Raw genomic sequence first — 25,395 nt, forward strand, 5'->3', positions numbered from 1 at the left:
CATTTATATAGTGCTTTTAACAATATATTGTTTCAAAGCAGCTTTACAGTGATAATAGGAGATTACAGTAACAGAGATTATTTAGGCTTTACAGCAGCTCTAGAATAAAGTTATTGTTCAGCTAAAGTTAGTTTTGATTGATTCACTTCCAAACAATGAGAATGCTGAAATGTTAGCAGTGCAGTTTCACCTCCATCCAGCAAGGTGGCGCCCTTCCTTTTGACCAGCTCCCCGTCGCCAGCGGTGTTGCGTGCTCGAAGGTAGAAGAGGTAGTGGCTCTGAGGATCCAGGCTCTTCACTGTGTGCTCAGTAACAGCGGGCAGGTCGATGGTCTCCACCAGCCGTGGGCTCGAGCTTCCAGGCACAACTAAACACAGCACACAACAGAAGCCAGTCACAACAAATAACACCCTACATTAGGCTTAACATTTACATTTACATTAACCAATAACTCTTTCTTTAAAAATACTGAATAAAAAGGGTGACTTTAACACAGTACTGCCAAATAGTGAGACATATTTAGAGACCAGTTGGTCTTCTAGTCAAACTACAGCTAATTCCTCTGATTTCCTCTACTTCAGTCTGTAGTACTTATCAGTTTAAGCTAAATAACGTCCGTTTGTAAAATACTAACTCAGTTGTAGCTGGGAATCATCAGCCTAACACTGTGTTCGTGCTGTAAGCCCTGGTTTCTCACGAGGTTTTTCTCCACTAGCAGTCAGTATAATCTGGATAAAGCTGTAATTGAAACGACTGTAGCACTGAATTATTCAGTGTAGAGCTGCTTTGTTGCTGACATTGAAGTTGTACTTGTAATGGCTATAGTTGACTGTAAAGCGTATATATTCAGGATATACAGTATTGTTGGACTCATAATGCACTAGCACAGAGTGTGTATAGACGGGACGCTTGACCCACTCTCGAGGTGCTGCAGCAGGTATCCTGTGATCAGCCCGTTGGGTTTGTGTGGAGCTTCCCAGCGCAGCGTGACCTCTGTCTCAGACGGGCTCTCAAAGGTCAAGGATGAAATCGGTCCGGGAGCTAGATGCCGAGGAGCACACGTTCAGTTAATCTAAATCCCCATTCATAGAGGATCGTTCCACATGCACTGAGAAAAGTGACCTTACCGCCCTCTGGAGTGCTGAAGTGATACGCCTTTGAATGCGGTCCTTCTCCTCTGCTGTTGAAAGGTGCCACTGTCAGAGTATAGTTCGAGTAAAACTGCAAGTCGCTCACGACCTCCTCCACCTTGTGTCCAGAAACCTCAATCATTCTGTACTTGTCCGCGGCGAGAGATCGGATTGCCAGGCCTCGTCGGCTGTGAGTTCTGGGACCCTTCCTTCTCAGATGGATCTCAAGAGAAACGGAGGATCACACTTTATATTAACTATGATTTGATGCAATTTACTCATTATGTACATACATGTTGGAGCATTCTAATATTACTTTTATAGCACTTTTAAAGCATTTAATGAACAAGTGTAACTACTCTGTCAACCCTTAACCGTAACTCAACCATCACCCTAAAGCCTAACTCTTAACCCCTATTACCGTAACCCAACCATCACCCTAAAGCCTAACTCTTAACCCCTATAACCGTAACCCAACCATCACCCTAAAGCCTAACTCTTAACCCCTATAACCGTAACTCAACCATCACCCTAAAGCCTAACTCTTAACCCCTATAACCGTAACTCAACCATCACCCTAAAGCCTAACTCTTAACCCCTTTAACCGTAACCCAACCATCACCCTAAAGCCTAACTCTTAACCCCTTTAACCGTAACTCAACCATCAACCTAAAGACTAACTCTTAACCCCTATAACCGTAACCCAACCATCACCCTAAAGCCTAACTCTTAACCCCTATAACCGTAACTCAACCATCACCCTAAAGCCTAACTCTTAACCCCTATAACTGTAACTCAACCATCACCCTCAAGCCTAACTCTTAACCCCTTTAACCGTAACTCAACCATCACCCTAAAGCCTAACTCTTAACCCCTTTAACCGTAACTCAACCATCACCCTAAAGCCTAACTCTTAACCCCTATAACCGTAACTCAACCATCACCCTGAAGCCTAACTCTTAACCCCTATAACCGTAACCCAACCATCACCCTAAAGCCTAACTCTTAACCCCTATAACCGTAACTCAACCATCAACCTAAAGACTAACTCTTAACCCCTATAACCGTAACCCAACCATCACCCTAAAGCCTAACTCTTAACCCCTATAACCATAACCCAACCATCACCCTAAAGCCTAACTCTTAACCCCTATAACCGTAACTCAACCATCACCCTAAAGCCTAACTCTTAACCCCTATAACCGTAACCCAACCATCACCCTAAAGCCTAACTCTTAACCCCTATAACCGTAACCCAACCATCACCCTAAAGCCTAACTCTTAACCCCTATAACCGTAACCCAACCATCACCCTAAAGCCTAACTCTTAACCCCTATAACCGTAACTCAACCATCACCCTGAAGCCTAACTCTTAACCCCTATAACCGTAACCCAACCATCACCCTAAAGCCTAACTCTTAACCCCTATAACCGTAACTCAACCATCACCCTAAAGCCTAACTCTTAACCCCTATAACCGTAACTCAACCATCACCCTAAAGCCTAACTCTTAACCCCTATAACCGTAACTCAACCATCACCCTAAAGCCTAACTCTTAACCCCTATAACCGTAACTCAACCATCACCCTAAAGCCTAACTCTTAACCCCTATAACCGTAACCCAACCATCACCCTAAAGCCTAACTCTTAACCCCTATAACCGTAACCCAACCATCACCCTAAAGCCTAACTCTTAACCCCTATAACCGTAACTCAACCATCACCCTAAAGCCTAACTCTTAACCCCTATAACCGTAACTCAACCATCACCCTCAAGCCTAACTCTTAACCCCTATAACCGTAACCCAACCATCACCCTAAAGCCTAACTCTTAACCCCTATAACCGTAACTTAACCATCACCCTAAAGCCTAACTCTTAACCCCTTTAACCGTAAACCAACCATCACCCTAAAGCCTAACTCTTAACCCCTATAACCGTAACTCAACCATCACCCTAAAGCCTAACTCTTAACCCCTTTAACCGTAAACCAACCATCACCCTAAAGCCTAACTCTTAACCCCTATAACCGTAAACCAACCATCACCCTAAAGCCTAACTCTTAACCCCTTTAACCGTAAACCAACCATCACCCTAAAGCCTAACTCTTAACCCCTATAACCGTAAACCAACCATCACCCTAAAGCCTAACTCTTAACCCCTATAACCGTAACCCAACCATCACCCTAAAGCCTAACTCTTAACCCCTATAACCGTAACCCAACCATCACCCTAAAGCCTAACTCTTAACCCCTATAACCGTGACTCAACCATCACCCTAAAGCCTAACTCTTAACCCCTATAACCGTAACCCAACCATCACCCTAAAGCCTAACTCTTAACCCCTATAACCGTAACCCAACCATCACCCTAAAGCCTAACTCTTAACCCCTATAACCGTAAACCAACCATCACCCTAAAGCCTAACTCTTAACCCCTATAACCGTAACTCAACCATCACCCTAAAGCCTAACTCTTAACCCCTTTAACCGTAAACCAACCATCACCCTAAAGCCTAACTCTTAACCCCTTTAACCGTAACTCAACCATCACCCTAAAGCCTAACTCTTAACCCCTATAACCGTAACCCAACCATCACCCTAAAGCCTAACTCTTAACCCCTATAACCGTAAACCAACCATCACCCTAAAGCCTAACTCTTAACCCCTTTAACCGTAAACCAACCATCACCCTAAAGCCTAACTCTTAACCCCTATAACCGTAAACCAACCATCACCCTAAAGCCTAACTCTTAACCCCTATAACCGTAACCCAACCATCACCCTAAAGCCTAACTCTTAACCCCTATAACCGTAACCCAACCATCACCCTAAAGCCTAACTCTTAACCCCTATAACCGTGACTCAACCATCACCCTAAAGCCTAACTCTTAACCCCTATAACCGTAACCCAACCATCACCCTAAAGCCTAACTCTTAACCCCTATAACCGTAACCCAACCATCACCCTAAAGCCTAACTCTTAACCCCTATAACCGTAACCCAACCATCACCCTAAAGCCTAACTCTTAACCCCTATAACCGTAACTCAACCATCACCCTAAAGCCTAACTCTTAAACCCTATAACCGTAACCCAACCATCACCCTAAAGCCTAACTCTTAACCCCTATAACCGTAACCCAACCATCACCCTAAAGCCTAACTCTTAACCCCTATAACCGTAACCCAACCATCACCCTAAAGCCTAACTCTTAACCCCTATAACCGTAACCCAACCATCACCCTAAAGCCTAACTCTTAACCCCTATAACCGTAACCCAACCATCACCCTAAAGCCTAACTCTTAACCCCTATAACCGTAACTCAACCATCACCCTAAAGCCTAACTCTTAACCCCTATAACCGTAACCCAACCATCACCCTAAAGCCTAACTCTTAACCCCTATAACCGTAACCCAACCATCACCCTAAAGCCTAACTCTTAACCCTTATAACCGTAACTCAACCATCACCCTAAAGCCTAACTCTTAACCCCTATAACCGTAACCCAACCATCACCCTAAAGCCTAACTCTTAACCCCTATAACCGTAACCCAACCATCACCCTAAAGCCTAACTCTTAACCCCTATAACCGTAACTCAACCATCACCCTGAAGCCTAACTCTTAACCCCTATAACCGTAACCCAACCATCACCCTAAAGCCTAACTCTTAACCCCTATAACCGTAACTCAACCATCACCCTAAAGCCTAACTCTTAACCCCTAAAACCGTAACTCAACCATCACCCTAAAGCCTAACTCTTAACCCCTATAACCGTAACTCAACCATCACCCTAAAGCCTAACTCTTAACCCCTATAACCGTAACTCAACCATCACCCTAAAGCCTAACTCTTAACCCCTTTAACCGTAACTCAACCATCACCCTAAAGCCTAACTCTTAACCCCTATAACCGTAACTCAACCATCACCCTAAAGCCTAACTCTTAACCCCTATAACCGTAACTCAACCATCACCCTAAAGCCTAACTCTTAACCCCTAAAACCGTAACTCAACCATCACCCTCAAGCCTAACTCTTAACCCCTATAACCGTAACTCAACCATCACCCTAGAGCCTAACTCTTAACCCCTATAACCGTAACTCAACCATCACCCTAAAGCCTAACTCTTAACCCCTATAACCGTAACTCAACCATCAACCTAAAGACTAACTCTTAACCCTTATAACCCACCCTAACTCCTAAACCTAACCTAACCTCAAGCTCATCAGCAGTACATATGAGAATCTTCCAGAACAACATGTAGTTACACAGAAAATTGTAGGTGTTTTATTTTTCTTATATTAATACATAGTAGTTAAGGCCACCTAAAGTAAAGTGTAACCAAACCCAGCTATGAGAATCAGCAGCCAAGTGCAGAAACTGAATTAGGTTTAAAGATGGTGTACCTTGTAGCCTAGCAAGTGTCCGCGCACAGATTCTGTGCTGACTGGACGCCATCTCACCATGACCGCAGTGTTGTTCAGCTCGACCACTGACACCTGTGACGGAGCTTCCAGAGGTACTGGGAGAGATTGAGAGAGATGATTTTGAGTTTACTTGACATACAAAGTAGCAATACAACATTGTTACAACTTCTTTGTCAAGGATAACACACTAAAGTTGCATAAACTTATTTCCATTGTGGTCTTTGATTTTTTTTTTAGCTGAGTTACTAAAGATTTCTATAAAATACTGTATTCAGAATCTGGATCAAAGCAGAGGTCATTTTACTGTTTTACTGTAAAGTTTACTGTTTTTCCCAATTGTTTACACACTAAAATTAAAACTTGAAAAAACACAATCACCAAACCCTGACACTCATGTTCAAAATCCCTAATCCAAGTCTGCGGAATAGGAGGCTCAGTCTTGCTTTACACTCAGTTTTCAATTGGCTTTATGCACAGCTTCACTACTTCCTGAACTTCAGCCAGCCCTTTGTTTCCTGTCTGTCATTATTGGACAAACTGATTAATCCAGGTGTGCCTGGCCTCAGTAACAATAATCAGGCACACCTGGATTAATCAGTTTGGCCAATAATGGCAGACAGGAAACAAAGGGCTGGCTGAAGTTCAGGAAGTAGTGAAGCTGTGCATAAAGCCTATTGTAAATCACACTGTTTGCCAAACTCTACACACAGTTCTCTACATCAGGCATAACATTCAAAATGAAAATCTCTTTAGCCCTTGTTTGAAGCAACACAAATCACAATGCCATGCTCTTTACATTAATGTGCAACACCCGCCACTGCTCACTGCTGGAAACAATATTTACTGAATATTTCACTTCAAAATCAGAGCTTAGCCACTATAAAAGGGCAAAATGAGCTGACCTGTTTCAAAGGAAACCGGAAGACAATCTTGAAGCGAGCAAGAGGCGACAGAGGAAGAGGAGCAGATTGGCTATGGTTTAGCCAGGGTTAGGGTTAGGGTTAGGTTAGATGAAACATAGCCTGTGATGAAGATGAGCTGCTGCAGCCAGAACAAAGTCAAGATGAAGCCTAATGTCTTTTTTCTCACATTTCATGTGTTTTTGTCTTTTTGTTTAGAGTTTTTGAAAGAATGAACATAAAGAAAGTACATAGTTTCTGTGTTTGTAGAGAAAACTCTTCATCTTACTGAATGTTAGTTTTCTCCTGTAGGGTATGGAAACTGTCACATACAAAACACAAATGTACTGCATTTAGAAAATACTGTAAATGAGTTTGTTTGTTACTATATTGCATGTATTTTTGAGTAGGTGTATATATATATAACTTATGTAACAATATTTGTTAACAATATCAGTGTAACACGGACAATGCAAAAGGAGTAAGCCTACCGATGGGATATTCATAGCAGTGTTTTGAGTTGAGCACATTAGTGTGTTGTTGGTAGACAAATCTCTTTTAATATGGTTTTGCGTTTGTGGTTTTGTGATTATAATTTTGGGAAAGTGGAACAAAGATTCAGCAAACGTATGTAAATAATTGGGAAAAACTGTAAGAGAGGATGTTGAGAATCCTCAGAAAGTAGGACCTGTATCTTTCTGATCAACACAAAACTGGCACTAATCATCGTAAGGCAACCTGGACATTATGGAAGTAAGATAAGGCAAAGCATGGGTCAAAGCTAATGCAGCCGCTTTCAGGAACTCATCTAGATATTAGGAAACGCACGGTCTTCTCCCGAGTAGCCGATCTTTGCAACTGGTTCTGGTGCGGCACCGAGGTCATTGGCTGCCTGAACTTTAATTTCAAAGGGGATGAAGGTCCCAGTGTCGTTCACGATGAACGGAGGATTTGAGACGCTGCTGTTTTTCCAGTGTAGATCTCTGTCTGAAGAGTGACGCCAGTAGATCTTGTACTTAAAACCTGGTCCATTAAAATGCTGTCGCTCCAGTTCCTTCCAAATGCAAGAAAGAAAACAAGATTAAACATGATGCTCTGTCATGTGCAATATGGCTCTCTCTTTTGGAGAAGACGTTTCTCCAGTACAAGATTGTTAATCACCTTCCATGTGATGACCATACAGTTTGGATCAGAAGACACAGTCGTCACATTTTCTGGGTTCATTTCAGGTTCTGTGCACAAGAGAGATTGTTAATCCATAAAGCTTTCTTAACTCTTTCCCCGCCAGCGTTTTTTTTAAAAAGTTGCCAGCCACCGCCAGAATTTTGATCATTTTCACAAAAATGTTAATGGCCCCCAGAATATTTTGTTGTATGAATATCTGAATATGCAATTTATCAAAAGAAAGAACAGTGCCTTAAAAAAATAATGGTAACAATTTACAATAAGGTTCATTAGTTAACATTAGATAACTACATTAGTTAGCATGAACTAATAATGAACTGCACTTATACAGCATTTATTAATCTTTGCTAATGTTAATTTCAACATTTACTAATACTTTATTAAAATCGTGTTAATATTAGTTAATGCACTGTGAAGTAACACAATTTTTGCTCCAAAATGTTCTCATGGCAATTCATGACTGTTTTAGGTTTTGGTGAATTGGTGGCTTATGCGTACAATCTGGACGTGTGCTTACACCCTATTGGCGAAACCATGGGCGGTTTAGTTTAGGGGTGAGGTCATGTCTCATACGAAATTCATTCAAAATCACCACTTTGTAAATTAGATTGGGTTGTAAGTTCCATTGCATTTTCCATGCGTTTCATTGCATGTTTCAGAGCTCCGAGTGTCTTACGGGCAGCCGGGGTGCTGTACGAGTCTGAGGGAGGACTGGGCTCGCTGCGTCCGATGGCATTCACAGCGCTGATCCGGAAGTGGTATGTGCTGTACGGCTGCAGATGGACCTCCAGGTGTTGGATGTCGTGAGGGACGGTCTCAAACTTCTCCCACCGGGACGATCCTGCTGGATCCTGCTCCTCTTTCATCTCTAGAACAAACTCTGGTGGACAACAGAGACGAAAGGCCAGATGATCAGAATGAAGCTGAAGCATGAACCAAACATGTTTGAATCAGATCTTTCACTAAATTCACAAATCGAACAATGAATGTCTGCTGTCTAGAGTCTGGATGTTGTTTTTTTCTCAGTGGATGTATAAGAGGTTCAGATTTCATATTAAAGCCATACCTTCCAACAAACATGGGAAAAAAAGGAAAAGCCTTAGAACTTTCAGTTACACTTTATTTCTGGTGATGGTGATGATTTTATTAGGCTATTATGAAATAGTCAATGATTTGATAATAATTACCAGATACGGGACTGTTGTTTTCAGCGCCTGGCATCCAGGAGAGGGTGACACTACGGTCCATCTTTTCAGACAACTCCAGCGAGTGAGGAGAAGCAGGTTTATCTGAGGGAGCGTCAAACACATGAATGCGCTTCAGAAGCGATGAAATGTAAAACTGCATGTCTAACTGGAAGAGCCAGACTCACCCTGTACGGTGATGGAGCCCGTGGCGCTGTCTGAGTCCAGTTTAGTGCTGATCTCACAGCTGTAGATTCCTGTGTCCTTCATCTGAACATCCGTCACCTTCAGACGGCCATCTCGGTCTACAGTGTACCTGCAGCCATGTGGAAAACGCAAACATTTAACACCAGCAAAGCCACCGAAATATGGAATTCATCCACACAATGCAATGCATACAACTTCACGAGTTCCTTTGCCCATATAATCTTTAAGCTAAATAGGTTACGCGTATTTGTCTTGCTGTCCGCAGTGGAGGGGCTCGAGGAAGCAGCTTCAACTCAAGCTGAGATAAACCCAGTGGGACTACTAATGCCTGGGTGATGAGTATGGTAGCAAGATGCCTACATTATGTTGGTGGCGTTGAGGAGGGACGCCAGAACAGCTGATGCCAGAGCAAGTGAACGGCTGCTTATGTGCTCCCGCAGTTCATTGAAAGATTTGATGGGTTAACTCCTCCGGAAATTACGTTGTGACCTTCACATATGACAATCTGGTTTTACCAACACTGCATTGAAGTTATTGCTATGTGCAACGTTTAGATATTCATGGGATTGTTTTGATCACTTAGTGGCCAATGTGCGATAAAATGGCAAGACATTAGATACTGTGTATATGCTGTGTATATTCTTTAAGTCCTAAAGGTGTAGCTTGATGACGCTGAGATTGGATGGCTTGTGTTGCTGAATGGCATGCAATTCATTTTAAAACATTTTATGTTGGAGAAAATGCTGCATTACTGTTACTAAAAATAAAGCTGGATCTGAATATGTTATGTATAGCCACTTGACAAAATAGTGCTTTTCTCTAAGGCATGGTAAAAACATGGACCTTGCGGTAAATAAAGGAAATAAGCAATTCAAATAATAAGATTAACAGTATTAGCTATATAACAATGATTAGTTTTTTGTCTATAAATGTTATTTTTATTCAAAGATCTTACATATTGTGCCATTAAATTAATGCAAATAATAATGACTACATTTAAATGTCTTTTACACAATATTTTACTCAAAAAAGAAAAGAAAAAAAGAACAGAATCAACAGAAAATGTGCACTATATGAAGTTCCTAAACGTAAGTTAGGGAGGAGCGAGCCCATCCAATCTTTCAATCAACAAACAGAGTATATAAGCAGCCGCTTACCTCTCCCTAGTATCAGCTGTTCCAGTATCCCTCCACCTCCCCAAACTCCACCTTCATCTTAGGTACCTTGCCCTTTAATTAACAGGTCCTACATTTAGCCACTGGGGGGTATATCAGAGCTCGAGTTGAAGCTGCTTCATCGAGCCCCTCTCCAGCGGACAGCAAGCCAAATAAGTTTAACCTAATATCTTAAAGATTTTATGGGCAAACGAACTCGTTAACAATTGACAAGGTTGGCAGATTTTAGATAGAAAAAAGCTCAAATTTTGTGTTTACTTATCATAAGATGTGGTGATCTTGTGTCCGTCCTTCTTCCACTGAACTGTGGGATCTTTAAACTTGTGGTCCACTGTATATTTGCACTGCAAAACAGCATCATTTCCACGTACAACACGGATATCCTGGGGAGGGTCTACAATCTTAGTTCTGTCTGGAGACATGAAAAGACATTCATGACTCATTTTACTTCCATAATGTGACACAATACCAGATAAGAGATGAAATGTGGGTCAGGGATGGATCATGTGGTGAGAAATGTATGTTTGTGAGATTGCAGCAGGTTTCTTAAGGACTACTTCCCTCCCCGTGGAACCATCTCCATGCATTTCAAATCTATTGTTATTTGCTTTTGTTGCCGTAACCTATTACTTTAACATGAACCGACTCTAAATTACTGCACAAACTATTGCCAGTAATTTAGAAAAAGGCATCATCTACAACAGTAGAGCAACATTGTGACGGCCCAGATCCGGCCCACATCTGGCACATGTGGAAAGATGATCTGGTCCACACACAGCGTGGAATGACGGCCCTTGGGTGGCTCACTCCTGTTTGCCAGATCTGGGCCACAAGCAGGCCATAGCAACGCCACATGTCAGCCAAGAGCAAAGAAATAAACCAGAACTGGACCGTATCTGAGCCACAAAATCTGTGTATATTGATATGGTATGTATATGATGATTTTATAATGGATTTAAACACTTACTCAAGACATTCAGCTCAGCAATGATGCTCCTGTTGCTGTCTTTCACTGAGCATTTGTACGTTTTGCTGTCCTCTTTGCTCACGCTACTGATCTGAAGACTTCCATTGGTCATCTGAGACATTTTGGGATTAGCAAGAGCTGGACCAGTGTCTACAATCTCCCTGCAAACATTAAGTCGCACTGGATTAAACACACAAGACAACATCACTTCCGAGCATCTGGCAGACAAACCTCAAAAACCCATTCATACCGCTTTATTATTAGGGCATTCATCTTTCTCAAATTTTGCTGCTCCCCTTGTCTTAGTTGTAAGTTTCTCCAGATGTAAAAATGATTTTTTTAATGATACAAATATAAAGGAAACATTGTATAATTAATATTGTAAAACTCTTGCATAGAGTTCTGCTCAGCATGGATTTAGAATCATAATTTATTTAATTCTTCCCTCGCCATTGACGAAAATTTCTTTCATTTGTGAGAAATCACTTCCCCGCCATTGACGGAATTTTCCGGCTTTCCGTGTTTTCACTGTTATACGGTAGGGGGCGCTATGACACATCTTCTGAAAGAGTTCTAAATCTCCTGATCAAAACACAGGAGAAGAAGATGCAGAAACAAGCGATCTCATATGTAATCATATGAATCAAAAAAAGTTAAACAGCATATTAATCAATACTGCCTAATGTTATTGAATGAAATGTTGACCCAGGACGAGCTATAGGACTGTTCAAGCATTAGGGGTGTTGTCGATGGACTCGATTTACTCCATCAATTTTTTGATCATCGGTCTGAATCCCATCTGGATGTAGTTTTTGACAAAAACGTGATTTTCTCAGCTTTTTGTTCAAAATTTAGTTTTTATGTGAAACTTACACACATTCAAGTGTTGATAATAAAGAATGCATGAAGCTAGAATAAAACAGTTTTTTTTCTAAACAGAGGGTCTGTTCTTTCTTTTGATATATTGCATGTTCAGATGAAAAAAAAAAAAAAAAATATTCTGAGGCCTATGATATGTTTGTGAAAATGATCAAAAAAGCTGGCGGTGCCTGGCAACTTTTTTTTTAAACACAGGCAGGGAAAACTACATAGAAGATTATATGCATCATTGCTAAGTGTGTTGGGAAAATATACAACACATGCTCACCAGTCCACTTTGGGTAGCGGGGAACCGAAGGTTCGGCACTCCAGCAGGGCGGTTTTCCCTGCTGAGGCAATGTACACGAGCCCATCCGCCGTCAGGATCTGAGGAGGCAGCTCTGACCGACACAAGGCCAGGGACAACCGTTACAGAAATATCTCACGAAAAACAATCAGTATGTTGTTGGCATGAATGAGGTACAAAATGATGTTCGACTCCTTTTTAAGCACACATTACATCGTTTGAACCCTTTCTGGAGTGACAACATTCCCCTTCTTTCTACCGCATTGTGTGAAGATACACTAATAATCAAACTGCATTTGATCAAAGTTTACACTAATAACACTCACCAACAACATGGATGTGTGTGTTGACCAGGATATTGCCGTGTTTATTGGTGGCCATGCACTGATAGATTGCTGTATCGCTGTACTGAAGTTTATTCAGGGTCAGAGTCCCAGAACTCACATGCCGTCTGGGGTCCAAATCCGTCTCTACAACACACAGAGAACAACAGAAGCCTTTTGGTCTACAAGGAGAAACATTGTCTGAAAATATGGCAAGATTGTTTATATAATATCTTTCGCATTCACGATTAAAGGGGCAGGGACTGGAACTCCAAGTCGATGGCATCCACTATCGAGTGGGACAACCTCTGTTCAAGTTCAAGTTCAAAGTTTATTTGTCACATACCAGTTATAGTTAATACAACGAGCAGTGAAATGTAAGTCTGGTATTCCTATAGACTGTGTAATAAAAACATACCCTAAATATTATTTAAAAGATGCAAAAATTTTAAAATAGTATTAAAACTAACTAGTAAAGTGCATAAGTGCAGTACCATGTGTTAAACATCGTCATCAGAGTCCTTAAAGTGCAATGTTTTTTATGTCCGAGTTGAGTAGTCTGACGGCCTGAGGAAAGAAGCTCCTCCTGAGCCTCTCCGTTTTAGCCATCAGACTACGAAAGCGTCTACCTGATTGCAGCAATTTAAACAATGAATTTCCAGGGTGAGTGGAGTCCTTGTATATCTTAACAGCCCTGACTCCACTCCGTCGGATGTAAATATCCTGCATAGATGGAAGAGCATTCCTAGTTATACGCTCTGCTGCGCGCACCACTCTCTTTAAGGCTTTACAATCCTGTGCTGAGCAGTTTCCAAACCATGATGAGATGCAATAAGTCAATGTACTTTCTATTGCCCCAGTATAGAAAGTTTTTAAAATTGCAGGTGAAACCCCAAATTTCCTCAGCAACCGCAGATGGAATAGCCTTGTTCTAGCTGTCTTTACTTGGGCTTGAGTATGATGAGTCCAGGTCAAATCCTCTGATATATGCACTCCAAGGTATTTGAAACTGCTCATTCTCTCTACTGGTGTCCTACCGATGTTGAGGGTGGTATAGTGCCGCTGCGGCCTTTTCCTGAAATCCACATCCATCTCCTTGGTTTTAATAACGTTCAGAGAGAGATTGTATAACTGACACCATGTTGTTAATTTCTCCACCACATCCAAATATGTTGTTATCAGCAATGAAACCCATCACAACTGTATCATCTGCAAATTTAACAATATAAGTGGAGCTATGAGAGGACACACAGTCATACGTGTAGGGAGTAGAGCAGGGGACTCAAAACGCATCCTTGTGGTGCTCCTGTACTCAGGGTAATGCTGTTAGAAATGGTCTGACCCACTCTCACTACTTGTGTTCTGCACGAGAGAAAGTTCAGAACCCAATCACAGAGCTGGGCATTCATACCAAGGCCCCTGAGCTTGGAGACCAATCTGAGGGGAACTATAGTATTAAAAGCTGAGCTATAATCTATAAATAAAAGTCTCATATAATTCCCTTTGTTACTGTCAGTGTGGGTGAGAGTGGCATGTAAAATATGAGAGACAGCATCCCCAGTACACTTATTGGGACGATAGGCAAACTGGAGTGGATCGATGTTGTTTGGGATGGAGGAGCACATTATGTTCTTGATAAGCCTCTCAAAAACCTTTATAACTTGTCACGTAAGTGCTACTGGTCGATAGTCATTTAGGCAAGAGGGCTTATTATTTTTTGGCACAGGGACAATTACAGATTTCTTAAAACAAGTGGGTACCACTGACTGAGCGAGAGACTCAGATAAAGATAGATGTAAACAAGGCCGCCAACTGATCAGCGCATGATCTCAACCCTCGACCCTCAACCCCCTTCAGAGCTCTACGAACTTCGTCTTTCGATACCGTGATCATACGCTCGTTCCCGACGCAACTGTTTATTTCCCCAGTGTTGCACACTGGCAAACTAAAAGTAGTACTAGTGCAGTTTGTCTCAAAGCGCGCATAAAAGATGTTCAGCTCATCAGCCAGAGAACAGTCTGCACTTACCGCAGCGGTGGGTCCCCCTCCGAATGCACTAATAGTCCTCAGTCCCTGCCACATGCGTCGGGAGTTATTAAGTCGGAAATGAGACTCCACTCGCTCTCTGTACTTTTGTTTTGCGGTTCGCACTGCGCGTCGGAGAGCATAGCATGCCGCTTTGTAATCGTTCATATCTCCCAACACAAGTCCCGCATTGTACGCAGCTGTGCGCGCATTCACTGCTGCTCTGATCGTCTTATCAACCCATGGTTTCTGGTTAGAGAAAGTTTTTATTGTGATGGTATGTGTTACTTCCTCAACCAGAGTGCCAACAAAGCTGATAGCTGCATCCGCAAACTCATTGACGTCACCAGACCTAGCCCTGAACATTTCCCAGTCCACGTCATCGAGCGCATCCTGTAGCATGGGTTCTGATTGGGCAGACCAATGTTTCACAACCTGCCTCTCTGGAGCTACCCGCACGCGCATTTGTTTATATTCCGGTATGAGAAGGATAATAATTAATAATAATTCGTTACATTTATATAGCGCTTTTCTCGGCACTCAAAGCACTTTACATTGAAGGGGGAATCTCCTCAACCACCACCAGTGTGCAGCTCCACCTGGATGATGCGACGGCAGCCATATTGCGCCAGAACGCCCACCACACACCAGCTTACTGGTGAAGAGGAGACAGTGATGAAGCCAATCAGTCTAGCGGCATGATCAGGATAGCGGCATGATCAGACTTCCCAAAAGCCGGTAGCAAGTTAGCTTTATAACCATTGCTGAATTGAAAATAGCAGTGATCCAGTGTGTTCTTCCCTCTGGTTGGACAGGAGATATGTTGGTAAAAGTTTGGCATTACCTGTCTGAGTTTTGCCTTATTAAAATCTCCAGTCACAATGATGGCTGTTTAAACACACACTGAGCACATCATGGAGCTTAGACAGGGCCGTATCCGTGTCCGCCTGAGGTGGGATATAAATGGCCGTTGTAATGACCGACGTGAACTCCCGAGGCAGATAGAAAGGGCGGCACTTGATCGTTAAATGCTCCAGATGAGGTGAGCAGGAATGCGACAGAGCGATGATGTTTCTTGGGTCACACCATTTGCTTTTAATCATGAAACATACTGTCCTGTCCATCCGAAAAACTGAGAAGTTATCGGACGGTGTTACAGCTGCGTCCGGTACCGCCGGGGTCAGCCATGTTTCGGTCAAGCAGAGGATGTTGCAGTCCCTAATATCCCGCTGGAATCTTATCCTGGCCCTAAGATCATCCATTTTGTTCTCAAGCGACTGGACGTGGGCGAGTAGGATACTGGGCAAAGGTGCACTATGCGCTCTAGTCCTTAGTCTATTCCGAACCCCAGCACGTTTCCCTCTGTGCTTTAAAGACAGCCTTTCCCTTCTACTGGCATCCATAACAGACAAAGAGCAGATCTGAGGTCCTGAAACGATTTGTGCAGTCTACATAGACAAGTAGAAGGGCGGCCTCCGCGACCTTCGTAAAGATGCGGGACGACAAGGACAGGCCGAAAGGGAGGACCTTGTACTGGTATACCCGTCCCTCGAATGCAAATCGTAGGAACGGTCTGTGTCGAGGGAGAACTGAGGCGCTCTCAGGCACGATCCCAATTCGCCACACAGGAAATTTAAATTAACTCTTCTCAGAGAAAATGTGGTCCCTCTCTACAGAGAGTTAAAATAACTCTGAATCAGAGTTAAAGTCGATGAGATACTTAAGTGATTAATTAAGTGATGATTGGGCATTAATGATGAACACCTGGTGTCAAGAAGCAGAATCACTGAAGGAAAGAGAAACAACAAGAACAGAAAAAGAGAAACACAAGAACTACAACTGACTTCCCGCCACGATTAATTTAACTCAGGGGATTTTGCTGTGTAGAGACAAAATTGTAGAGCGAGGCTCGTGTTGTAGCGTTGACCACACAGCTATAGTCTGAACGCTGTCTTATGAGCATGAGCTTAACGTCTTACTCTCATGCAAAGCCTCATTGAGGTTACATTTTTATATTGCAATGTTTTATGTTGAAATGTTTTCATTATTTATTAAAGAAAATTATGCTAATCATAACAATCTACTGTAAGCCTATTTAATTCTTAATAAAGAATGCTAAAACAAATTCTGCCGACTAACATCGGTTAGCAAGTCCTGACAATGTTTTAATTTTACGATCATTTATTTTAATTTATTTCACTGTTATGTTTCAGTTAATACATCTAGGCCTCCTAACAAATTAAAAATAACACAAAGTAACCTATTGACATGCATAGCTTTTCTAAATTATAGAAAAACTGGGCACACAATATTAACGTTTAGCCTACTTTGCTTAAATTTGATGCAATAAGAGAAGCCTACATTTGTTTCAGTTTTAAATTTGTACTGTAATTTCAGTATTGTGATTATGCATTCGTTTAACTACAACAATTCACTTGAATTTATCTGCTACCAGCTCTCAATGAGCCGCAGCACAGAGGCAGATTACATAATAGAGAGAATAAACGGACACTTTTCAAACTCTGTGAATAGTGCCATTTAGCGGTAAAAGGCAGCAAATTACACATCCACAATTTTATTGCCGCCACAGTATTATTCTGGTTGAATACCAACTGTATGACAGAAATAAAGTCATACTGGTTAATAATAAGTGTAATAATGTGTAATGGCTGGACGTCAGTTGTAGTTCTTGTGTTTCTCTATTTTCTGTTCTAGTGTTCCTCTTTACTTCAGTGATTCTGCTTGTTAACAGCAGGTGTTCATCACTAATGCAATACACAATTATCTCACTGGAACACTGCATCAATGTTACTTTTACTCTTTGTAGTGTGGATTTTCCTGTGGGGTTGAAAGGGTTCATTAACAGTGTAAGATAAAAAGACATGCTAACTGAATGTATTTTAACAGTAATAAACTGTACATAATAAAACAGATATATACTGGCAATAGTTTTGCCAGTAGTTTACTGTAAAATGGGGGGGTCACCATTGTGCTGAAGAATAGAGCCTGTGCTTCAGTCCAGGAGAAGATCTATAAACATTGATGATATACTGCATGTTGCTTTATTTAACAGGCGGTGACTGTGTAGTTGCTGGTCCAATGGTCTTTATTTACAATATTTTTTAGTGGTCTCAAATTAAATAAGTTCACAGTAATACTTTGCTCACATTATTAGTGCATTATAAATTTTAGCTCATACATTTAAATGACAGTCGGTTTTTGCATGTGTTGCCAGTGTTTTACTGGAAAAAAAGCCTGGTAAGGTCTAACAGTGTAGATGAAGAGATGAAATGAAGCTGTGGCCCGTTGTGTACCTGTGATAGGAACTCCATTGATACTCCATGTTATGTTTGGGGTTGGTATCCCATCAGCCTGACACTGCAGTCTCACAGTCTCTCCTGGGGCGTACAGCTGGTCATCAGGCGACTTGGTCCAGTAAGGAGCAGCTGCAAACAATCAAAATCAAACTGTAATACTTTCAAAACCAGGGTGTCAGTGATCTCTTTGATTTTGTTAGTCAGTCTAGGGTTCTAAAATAAGTAAGACTTCATTCTGTTCTGTTATTTTCATTTCATTCACTTTTTTGGTGCACAGTAAAACCTTGACAGTAACATATTGTTGCCTTGGCTTTTGGCTTGCTTAGTTGGGGGCATTTAATATTCAATAATATTATTGATCTGCCTTACTTAAGGTGGACGTTGACGCAATTTTCTTTTAGAAACAAACTTTGTTGTATTATTTTCATGTTATCACTGTGAAGCTGCTTTGATACAATCTGTATTGTAAAAAGCGCTATATAAATAAAGGTGACTTAACTTGACATATGATTTTCCATTAAAACAGTAATATACTGTAGAAAACAATGCATTGTGGGTAATATTTGTTTTCACAAGATACAAGAACAGAAAAAGGAGAAGAGATAAGCAGAAACACAAGAACTATAACTGAATTCCAGCCACATTGAGTGTCAAACCAGTTTTAAAGCCAGTATCTTTCATTCATCTACAGAAGTTCTTGTTGAGAATTAACAGAGGTTTTGATATTTTATTCAAAATAATAAAGTTTGTTGTCACTCTTATGGTGATCAGTGTTTGCTTTTGTTAGACTCTTGACCCTTAACTTTATAACATTAAATTTTCGCTGGTTGTTGTAACTGTATTTTTGTAAAGTGCATTTGTTAGGGCAAGAAAAAGCCAAGAGGAAGTTGATCAGGTGTACTACATACTGGCTAGTAATAAGTGTAATGTGTAATGGCTGGAAGTCAGCTGTAGTTCTTGTGTTTCTGTACGTCTCTTTTTTGTTCTTGTTTTTTCTCTTTCCATCAGTGATACTGCTTGTTAACAGCAGGTGTTCATCAATAAATGCTCAATGATCACTTACATATTCACTTAATTAACTCACTGCGGCACTGTTTACCCCAAACAGACTTTAGAAAAACAGTAATATACTGGCCAATTTGACACTGTTGCCAGTAATTTACCGTTAAATAAAAAAACAGTAATGTACTGTAAAAATCATAGAGTCAAATTTACTAAATGAAAGTCAAGTCACCTTCATTTATATAGAGCTTTTAACAATATAGATAGTTTCAAAGCCTGAAATAGATTCCAAGGTGCAAGCCTAGAATAAAAAAATAAAAAAAGGTTATCTCTGCGCAAACCTCAAAAATGCAAAACCGCGAAAACGCAGACGCCGTGCACATGCACATCACGTGTTTAGTCTATAGGTATGTGTGTTTAAAGATATGTGCGCAGGCATGTAGGCCTTCTATACAAACCAACCCTCAACAAAATATTTTTTTGGCCTAAAAAAAATGATAATACAGAATTATTAATCGCTTCCGTGGAGCAACGTGAATCGGAATTATCCCGACAGCGTTTTATCTGTACAGAGGTAAAGGGAAAGAGGCCTAGTTGACACTTCAGGACTGCGTTGTCGTCGTGTTCAGGCGCAGTTCCTTCATCAGATCTGGAGTGTGTGTGTGTGTGTGTATCTCTCTATTACTGTTACTCGATCTTAGTGCTGCATTTGATACCATTGACCACAACATTCTTTTAAATAGACTCGAAAATTATGTTGGCATTAGTGGAATTGCATTAGCATCGTTTAAATCATACTTATCTGACCGTTATCAGTTTGTAGCAGTAAACGAAGATATGTCTTTTCGATCACAAGTTCAGTATGGAGTACCACAAGGCTCAGTACTAGGACTGTTGCTGTTCACTCTGTACATGCTACCCTTGGAAGATATCATTAGGAAGCATGGCATTAGTTTTCACTGTTATGCCGATGATACTCAGCTCTATATTTCTCCGCGCCCGACAAAACGCACCAATTCACAAAATTAACGGAATGCATAGTTGATATAAAAATTCTGCTCTGTCAAGTCTTCGTCGTCGGTTAGGAACCTGGGTGTGCTCTTTGATTCCAATCTTTCATTTGAAAGTCACATTTCCAGCATATGTAAAACCGCATTATTCCATCTTAAAAATATATCTAAATTACGACATATGCTTTCAATGACAAATGCGGAACAGTTAGTTCATGCGTTCATGACATCAAGGCTAGATTATTGTAATGCTCTACTGGGTGGTTGCCCTGCACGCTAAATAAACAAACTACAGCTAGTCCAAAACGCAGCAGCTCGAGTTCTGACCAGAACCAGGAAATATGACCATATTAGCCCGGTTCTGTCAACACTGCATTGGCTGCCTATTAAACAGTGTATCAATTTTAAAATATTGCTGTCTACTTACAAAGCACTAAATGGTTTAGCTCCGCAGTACTTGAGCGAGCTCTTAACGCATTATAGTCCTTCACGTCTATTGCGATCTCGAAACTCCGGCCAGTTGATAATACCTAGAATATCTAAATCGACTGCAGGCGGTAGATCCTTTTCCTCTCTAGCACCAAAACTTTGGAACAGTCTTCCTACTATTGTCCTGGAAGCAGACACACTCTGTCAGTTTAAATCTAGACTAAAAACACATCTCTTTTATCTGACATTCACATAGAACATTATACATTTCTACACTGTAAATTCTAACAAGTACAATTTACTTAAAAAAAGTTTGGAAACCGATTGCCTTATTTTTGCAAAGCAAACTTAAAGGGAAAACTGAAATTAAGTTAATAATCGGCTAAAAGTAAAGAAAGCTAACTCTTCCCAAGTAAATTAAGTATAAATATCAAGTTAGTTTAATGTCAATTCTAGTTAACATACTAAATAATATTTACTAATCTTACTTAAGATTTAATAGTAAGATTACTTGAGTAATTTCATTTAACTAACAGTGTTATAATGTGTTCTGCAAACATCTTAAATACTACTAGCCAGCAGCCATATCACCCTGTAGCCCAAGACTGGTTGCCCACTGAAGCTAAGCAGGGCTGAGGCTGGTTAGTACCTGGATGGGAGACCTTCTGAGAAAACCAGGTTGCTGCTGGAAGAGGTGTTAGTGAGGCCAGCAGGGGGCGCTCTCCCTGTGGTCTGTGTGGGTCCTAATGCCCCAGTATAGTGACGGGGACACTATACTGTCAAAGAGCACCGTCCTTCGGATGAGACGTTAAACCGAGTCCTGACTCTCTGTGGTCATTAAAAATCCCAGGATGTCTTTCGAAAGAGTAGGGGTGTAACCCCGGCATCCTGGCCAAATTTGCCCAGTGGCCTCTGTCCATCATGGCCTCCTAATCATCCTCATAAATATACACTGATTGGCTTCATCACTCTGTCTCCTCTCCACCAGTAAGCTGGTGTGTGGTGGGCGTTCTGGCGCACTATGGCTGCCGTCGCATCATCCAAGTGGATGCTGCACATTGGTGGTGGTTGAGGAGATTCCCCCTTCCATGTGAAGCGCTTTGAGTGCCTAGAAAAGCGCTATATAAATGTAATGAATTATTATTATTATTATTACTATTATTCTCAACATGGTTTTAATCTGCCATTTTAAGATATGGAGACTTAAAAAAATATGTGCAATCGGTTTCCACATTTTCTTCAAGTAAAGTGAAATAGGAATAGTATGTTGAACGGACAAATGCTTAGTTAGTATAGTTCACTTACACAAGAGTTCTAGACACTAAAAAAGAACTGTAGAGAGTACTTGATAATTTACTTTAAATACAATTTAATTGTTACCACTGTTGCGTTTTGCATGCTGAATAACTCAAGCATGATCAATTACAAGCTTGTCACTTTTATATTTAACTTTTATATGGGATTATATTAACTCAAAAGTTTCACAAGGTGTTTAGGTCATAAGTGTTTATTGTTTTTATTAAAGATATTTATTGTCATGAAATATAGTTATACATCAATCATACACACAAACATATATATACATATGTATACATATATATTTGTGTGTGTGTGTGTGTGTGTGTGTGTATATATATATATATATATTACTTCTCTGCCTTTGAAATCATATAATTGATTTCTTGTTGCATCAATGGGAAGAGAATAATAATAATAATATAAATGAAGTTCCAAGTGACCAACCAAAAGGAACATTAATGTTGATTTTCCTAAAATAATTAATGTTGATTTCCCATTATGGCGAATCGTGACTAAAAATATTTTAGAAAAATCAACATCAGTGTATGAAGTCAGCTTATGTTATGTTCTCTCAAAATTGACAATTCAACATTCAAGATGACTTTGGGAAATAAGTGAATGCAAACAGAGAAAAATAACTGCAGAAGTGGAGGAAATTAGTGAAAACTCCATTAAGATTTTTCCCGCCAGAAAAACCACACTCAAACCAATCAATTAATCTTTACTTGGGGTTTCTGAGTAAACAAAGTGTGTGAATACATGTTACTATATTTTTACAATTAAGTTAAGACATTAAGTAGAGTTTACTAAAAAGTGTTAGTTAGAATCACTGTTGGATTTATAAAGTCTATTATTGAAATCAGTTAAATGATTATTAGGCTGCATAGATTAGGTCAGCCGGAACTGGGGACACTCCCCAAAACACCCGATGTACTCGTTACATCTTAAGAAGAATGGCATCTACGCTAATGTCAGTCTTTCCATTTATGCCGAGGTTTACTGAAGTCAGCCGGATCCGGGCCATATCCGGGCCATATCCAGATCAGTTGTTGAACCTGCGCCTGGACACGACCACAACGCATCCCTGCAGAGCCAGCCTCATCAGCCCTGTGGAGGCCTCATGGACACCTCTACAAACTCGTCTCCATACCGGCGTGATGACGTGATGACGGCGTGATGACTGACCAGATGGAACTGTATAATATTCTGAATATTCTGATCCAATCTGACTTCTGACCTGTAATGTTGCCTGAATCATAATCACACACTGTTCGCTCTTTGGCCAGAGAAGAACTGAGCGACTGAGCCTGGGTTCTCCAAAGGATTTTTTTCTCCATTCTGTCACTGATGGAGTTTTGGTTCCTTGCCACTGTCGCCTTGGCTTTTGGCTTGCTTAGTTGGGGACATTTAATTATTCAACAATATTTTTGATCTGCCTTACTTCAGGTGGACGATGACGCAATTTTATTCTAGAAACAAACTTCTTGTATTTATTTTCATGCTATCACTGTGAAGCTGCTTTGATACAATCTGTATTGTAAAAAGCGCTATATAAATAAAGATGACTTGACTTGACTTCATTAGCCGCCTTTATAGGTAAAGAACTAGAAAAATAAAGTGCAGTAAAAGGCAAATCTATTCGTCAACAACCCAGTGTATTAAATTAAAATAATATGATAAGTATACAGTACAAAAAATATGATTGATAGGGTTATGGTTATAGACCTAGGTAATGTACTTTTATTACTATAGTAAGTAGATATCACATGTGTATAAAGGACAGTGTGTGTCTTACCCTCGACTGTGACGGTGTATTGATGCTTGATGGAGCCCAGGCTGTTTGTGGCAGTGCAGACATACTCGCCATCATCCGTCTCCAACACGCTCTCAATCTTAAGCCATCGGCCGTAGTGCAGCTCCCTCACATGGCTAGGAGAGAGAGGGCTGTCCATCTTTTTCCACTGTACTTCTGGAGTCGGTCTTAATCAGAGGAAGCAATAGTTATTAGTTTTCAAAGTGATCATAAAAAGACTTCTTGCTAGTTCAAGTTAAATGATCCTATATTCTGAGAGATATGAGCCTACTGATCCCTTTCCAATGGTAGGAAAGGTAAGAAGAATTGAGATCTGCAAAGCGCCATTAATACTAATAATCTACTTCTATTCTTCTAAAAATAATTCCCAAGAACGATTAATAACTAGTCAACACTGTTAAACCTTGCTGTAAAAAAATGGCCAAATTCTAACAGTAACATATCACTTTCCATTAAAACAGTAATATACCGTGGAAAACAATGCATTGTGGGTAATATTTGTCGTTTTCGAGAAAATAGCCTACAAAAATATACTTTGAATCAACAGCACTTAAAGTTGACACTCAGAGGCTTTGTTCCAAATCACACCTTATACCCTCATTCACCCTTCCCTACATTAGTTCACTATAGTCCACTTGACAGAGTGAATGAAAAGGAGTGAGCAAATTCAGACACTGATAAACACGTGTAGTGAACAGCAGACATGATGGCACCAGAGGTCCCCACTTAACAACAGGAGTCCCTTTGTCCCACTGTGATCAAGAAGACAGAAGGATGTGACAGGACCCTCCGAGACAACTAAAGGACTATGGAAATCCGGACTGCCAGAGGTGGCGACATCAAGGACCCGTTGATCGCAGGCTAATCTAATCACCAGTTGCCCATTGATCACCTCAACCCTCCATTCCTGAGATCAAGGTGTGAACGACCACGGACTGCCCAGGACCACCAAACCAGTTCTGGCTAGAACACAGTAGGAACAAAGAAAGGCCCTAATAAAAAAAACAATCTTTATACATATTGGCTTGAAACCACAAAAATGGAAGGAAACTGTAAGGAACATGTCCTAGACATCTCCTTCTTTATCCAGGGAACTGTGCACACACAGTGGAAACCGCACCTGAAATAACAGCCAATGTAAACTCACCCACTATCCACTATTTGCAACTCTACAAGTTCAGAACACAGCCTCAAGGAATTTAAAGGCCCACTGAAGTGCCTTGAAACATGCAGCTTTGAATGATGTGTTGACGTAATTTCCACTGTAATAGGAAGCTAAGGCGGGACATCTTGAATGGCTCCTCCGCCTTTTCAAATAGCCATAGCGTTCAGTTTACCTCACAGACTGCAAGTCGTACTTGACAGCACCATGAAAGCGAATCCGTGCGCTGATACGTTGGAGGTGAAACAATTCAAGCCATTTCATTCTTAACAAACGTACAGTTGTAAGACGGAATAAAACTTGAGCGTTTGAGCAACCCAACACACATCTCCAACCCATATTGCTCCATGACGTGTCAACGGTAGAGATGTACGAATAATTCTTTTGAACCAGTACTTTTTTTTGAACCGGTCGAACCAGTTCACCAAATCGAACTGAATTGTTCAAAACTGTTTGTGTCTTGAGTCAGCGCTGATCCACAGATTTCTAAAGTTCCTCACTTTCGGACGTGCCTGACAGTCCCTCCGACTCGAAATAAACCAATATCCCGGTGTATATGTTACTCCAGTAACTCCAACTGGTCATTGAACTGATACATGTTGTGCTGAGAGAACTGATGAGCACGAGCAGCTGACACTGAGTCTGCGTGTACTATGGAGTGTACAGATAC

General features: G+C 40.9%; 1 protein-coding gene across 2 annotated transcripts in view; it reads right to left on the reverse strand.

Moving 5' to 3' along the window:
- l1camb (L1 cell adhesion molecule, paralog b) overlaps window positions 1-25,395 on the reverse strand; it is a 95,925-nt gene that overhangs the window by 8,201 nt on the left and 62,329 nt on the right. For both annotated transcript variants that reach the window (XM_056261332.1, XM_056261323.1), the window contains exons 9-23: window positions 23,546-23,730; window positions 18,008-18,139; window positions 12,672-12,815; window positions 12,328-12,439; window positions 11,181-11,341; window positions 10,472-10,625; window positions 9,020-9,147; window positions 8,835-8,936; window positions 8,324-8,527; window positions 7,624-7,694; window positions 7,291-7,516; window positions 5,543-5,658; window positions 1,128-1,353; window positions 919-1,041; window positions 191-367 (exon numbers count right to left, since the gene is read on the reverse strand). In XM_056261332.1, the coding sequence (XP_056117307.1) occupies window positions 191-367; window positions 919-1,041; window positions 1,128-1,353; window positions 5,543-5,658; window positions 7,291-7,516; window positions 7,624-7,694; window positions 8,324-8,527; window positions 8,835-8,936; window positions 9,020-9,147; window positions 10,472-10,625; window positions 11,181-11,341; window positions 12,328-12,439; window positions 12,672-12,815; window positions 18,008-18,139; window positions 23,546-23,730 (2,261 nt within the window). The remainder of the gene's footprint in view (window positions 1-190; window positions 368-918; window positions 1,042-1,127; window positions 1,354-5,542; window positions 5,659-7,290; window positions 7,517-7,623; window positions 7,695-8,323; window positions 8,528-8,834; window positions 8,937-9,019; window positions 9,148-10,471; window positions 10,626-11,180; window positions 11,342-12,327; window positions 12,440-12,671; window positions 12,816-18,007; window positions 18,140-23,545; window positions 23,731-25,395) is intronic.

This window comes from Rhinichthys klamathensis, unplaced genomic scaffold (genome assembly GCF_029890125.1).
Source record: "Rhinichthys klamathensis goyatoka isolate OS25496 unplaced genomic scaffold, OSU_Roscu_1.1 h1tg000010l_1, whole genome shotgun sequence".
NCBI lineage: Eukaryota > Metazoa > Chordata > Actinopteri > Cypriniformes > Leuciscidae > Rhinichthys > Rhinichthys klamathensis.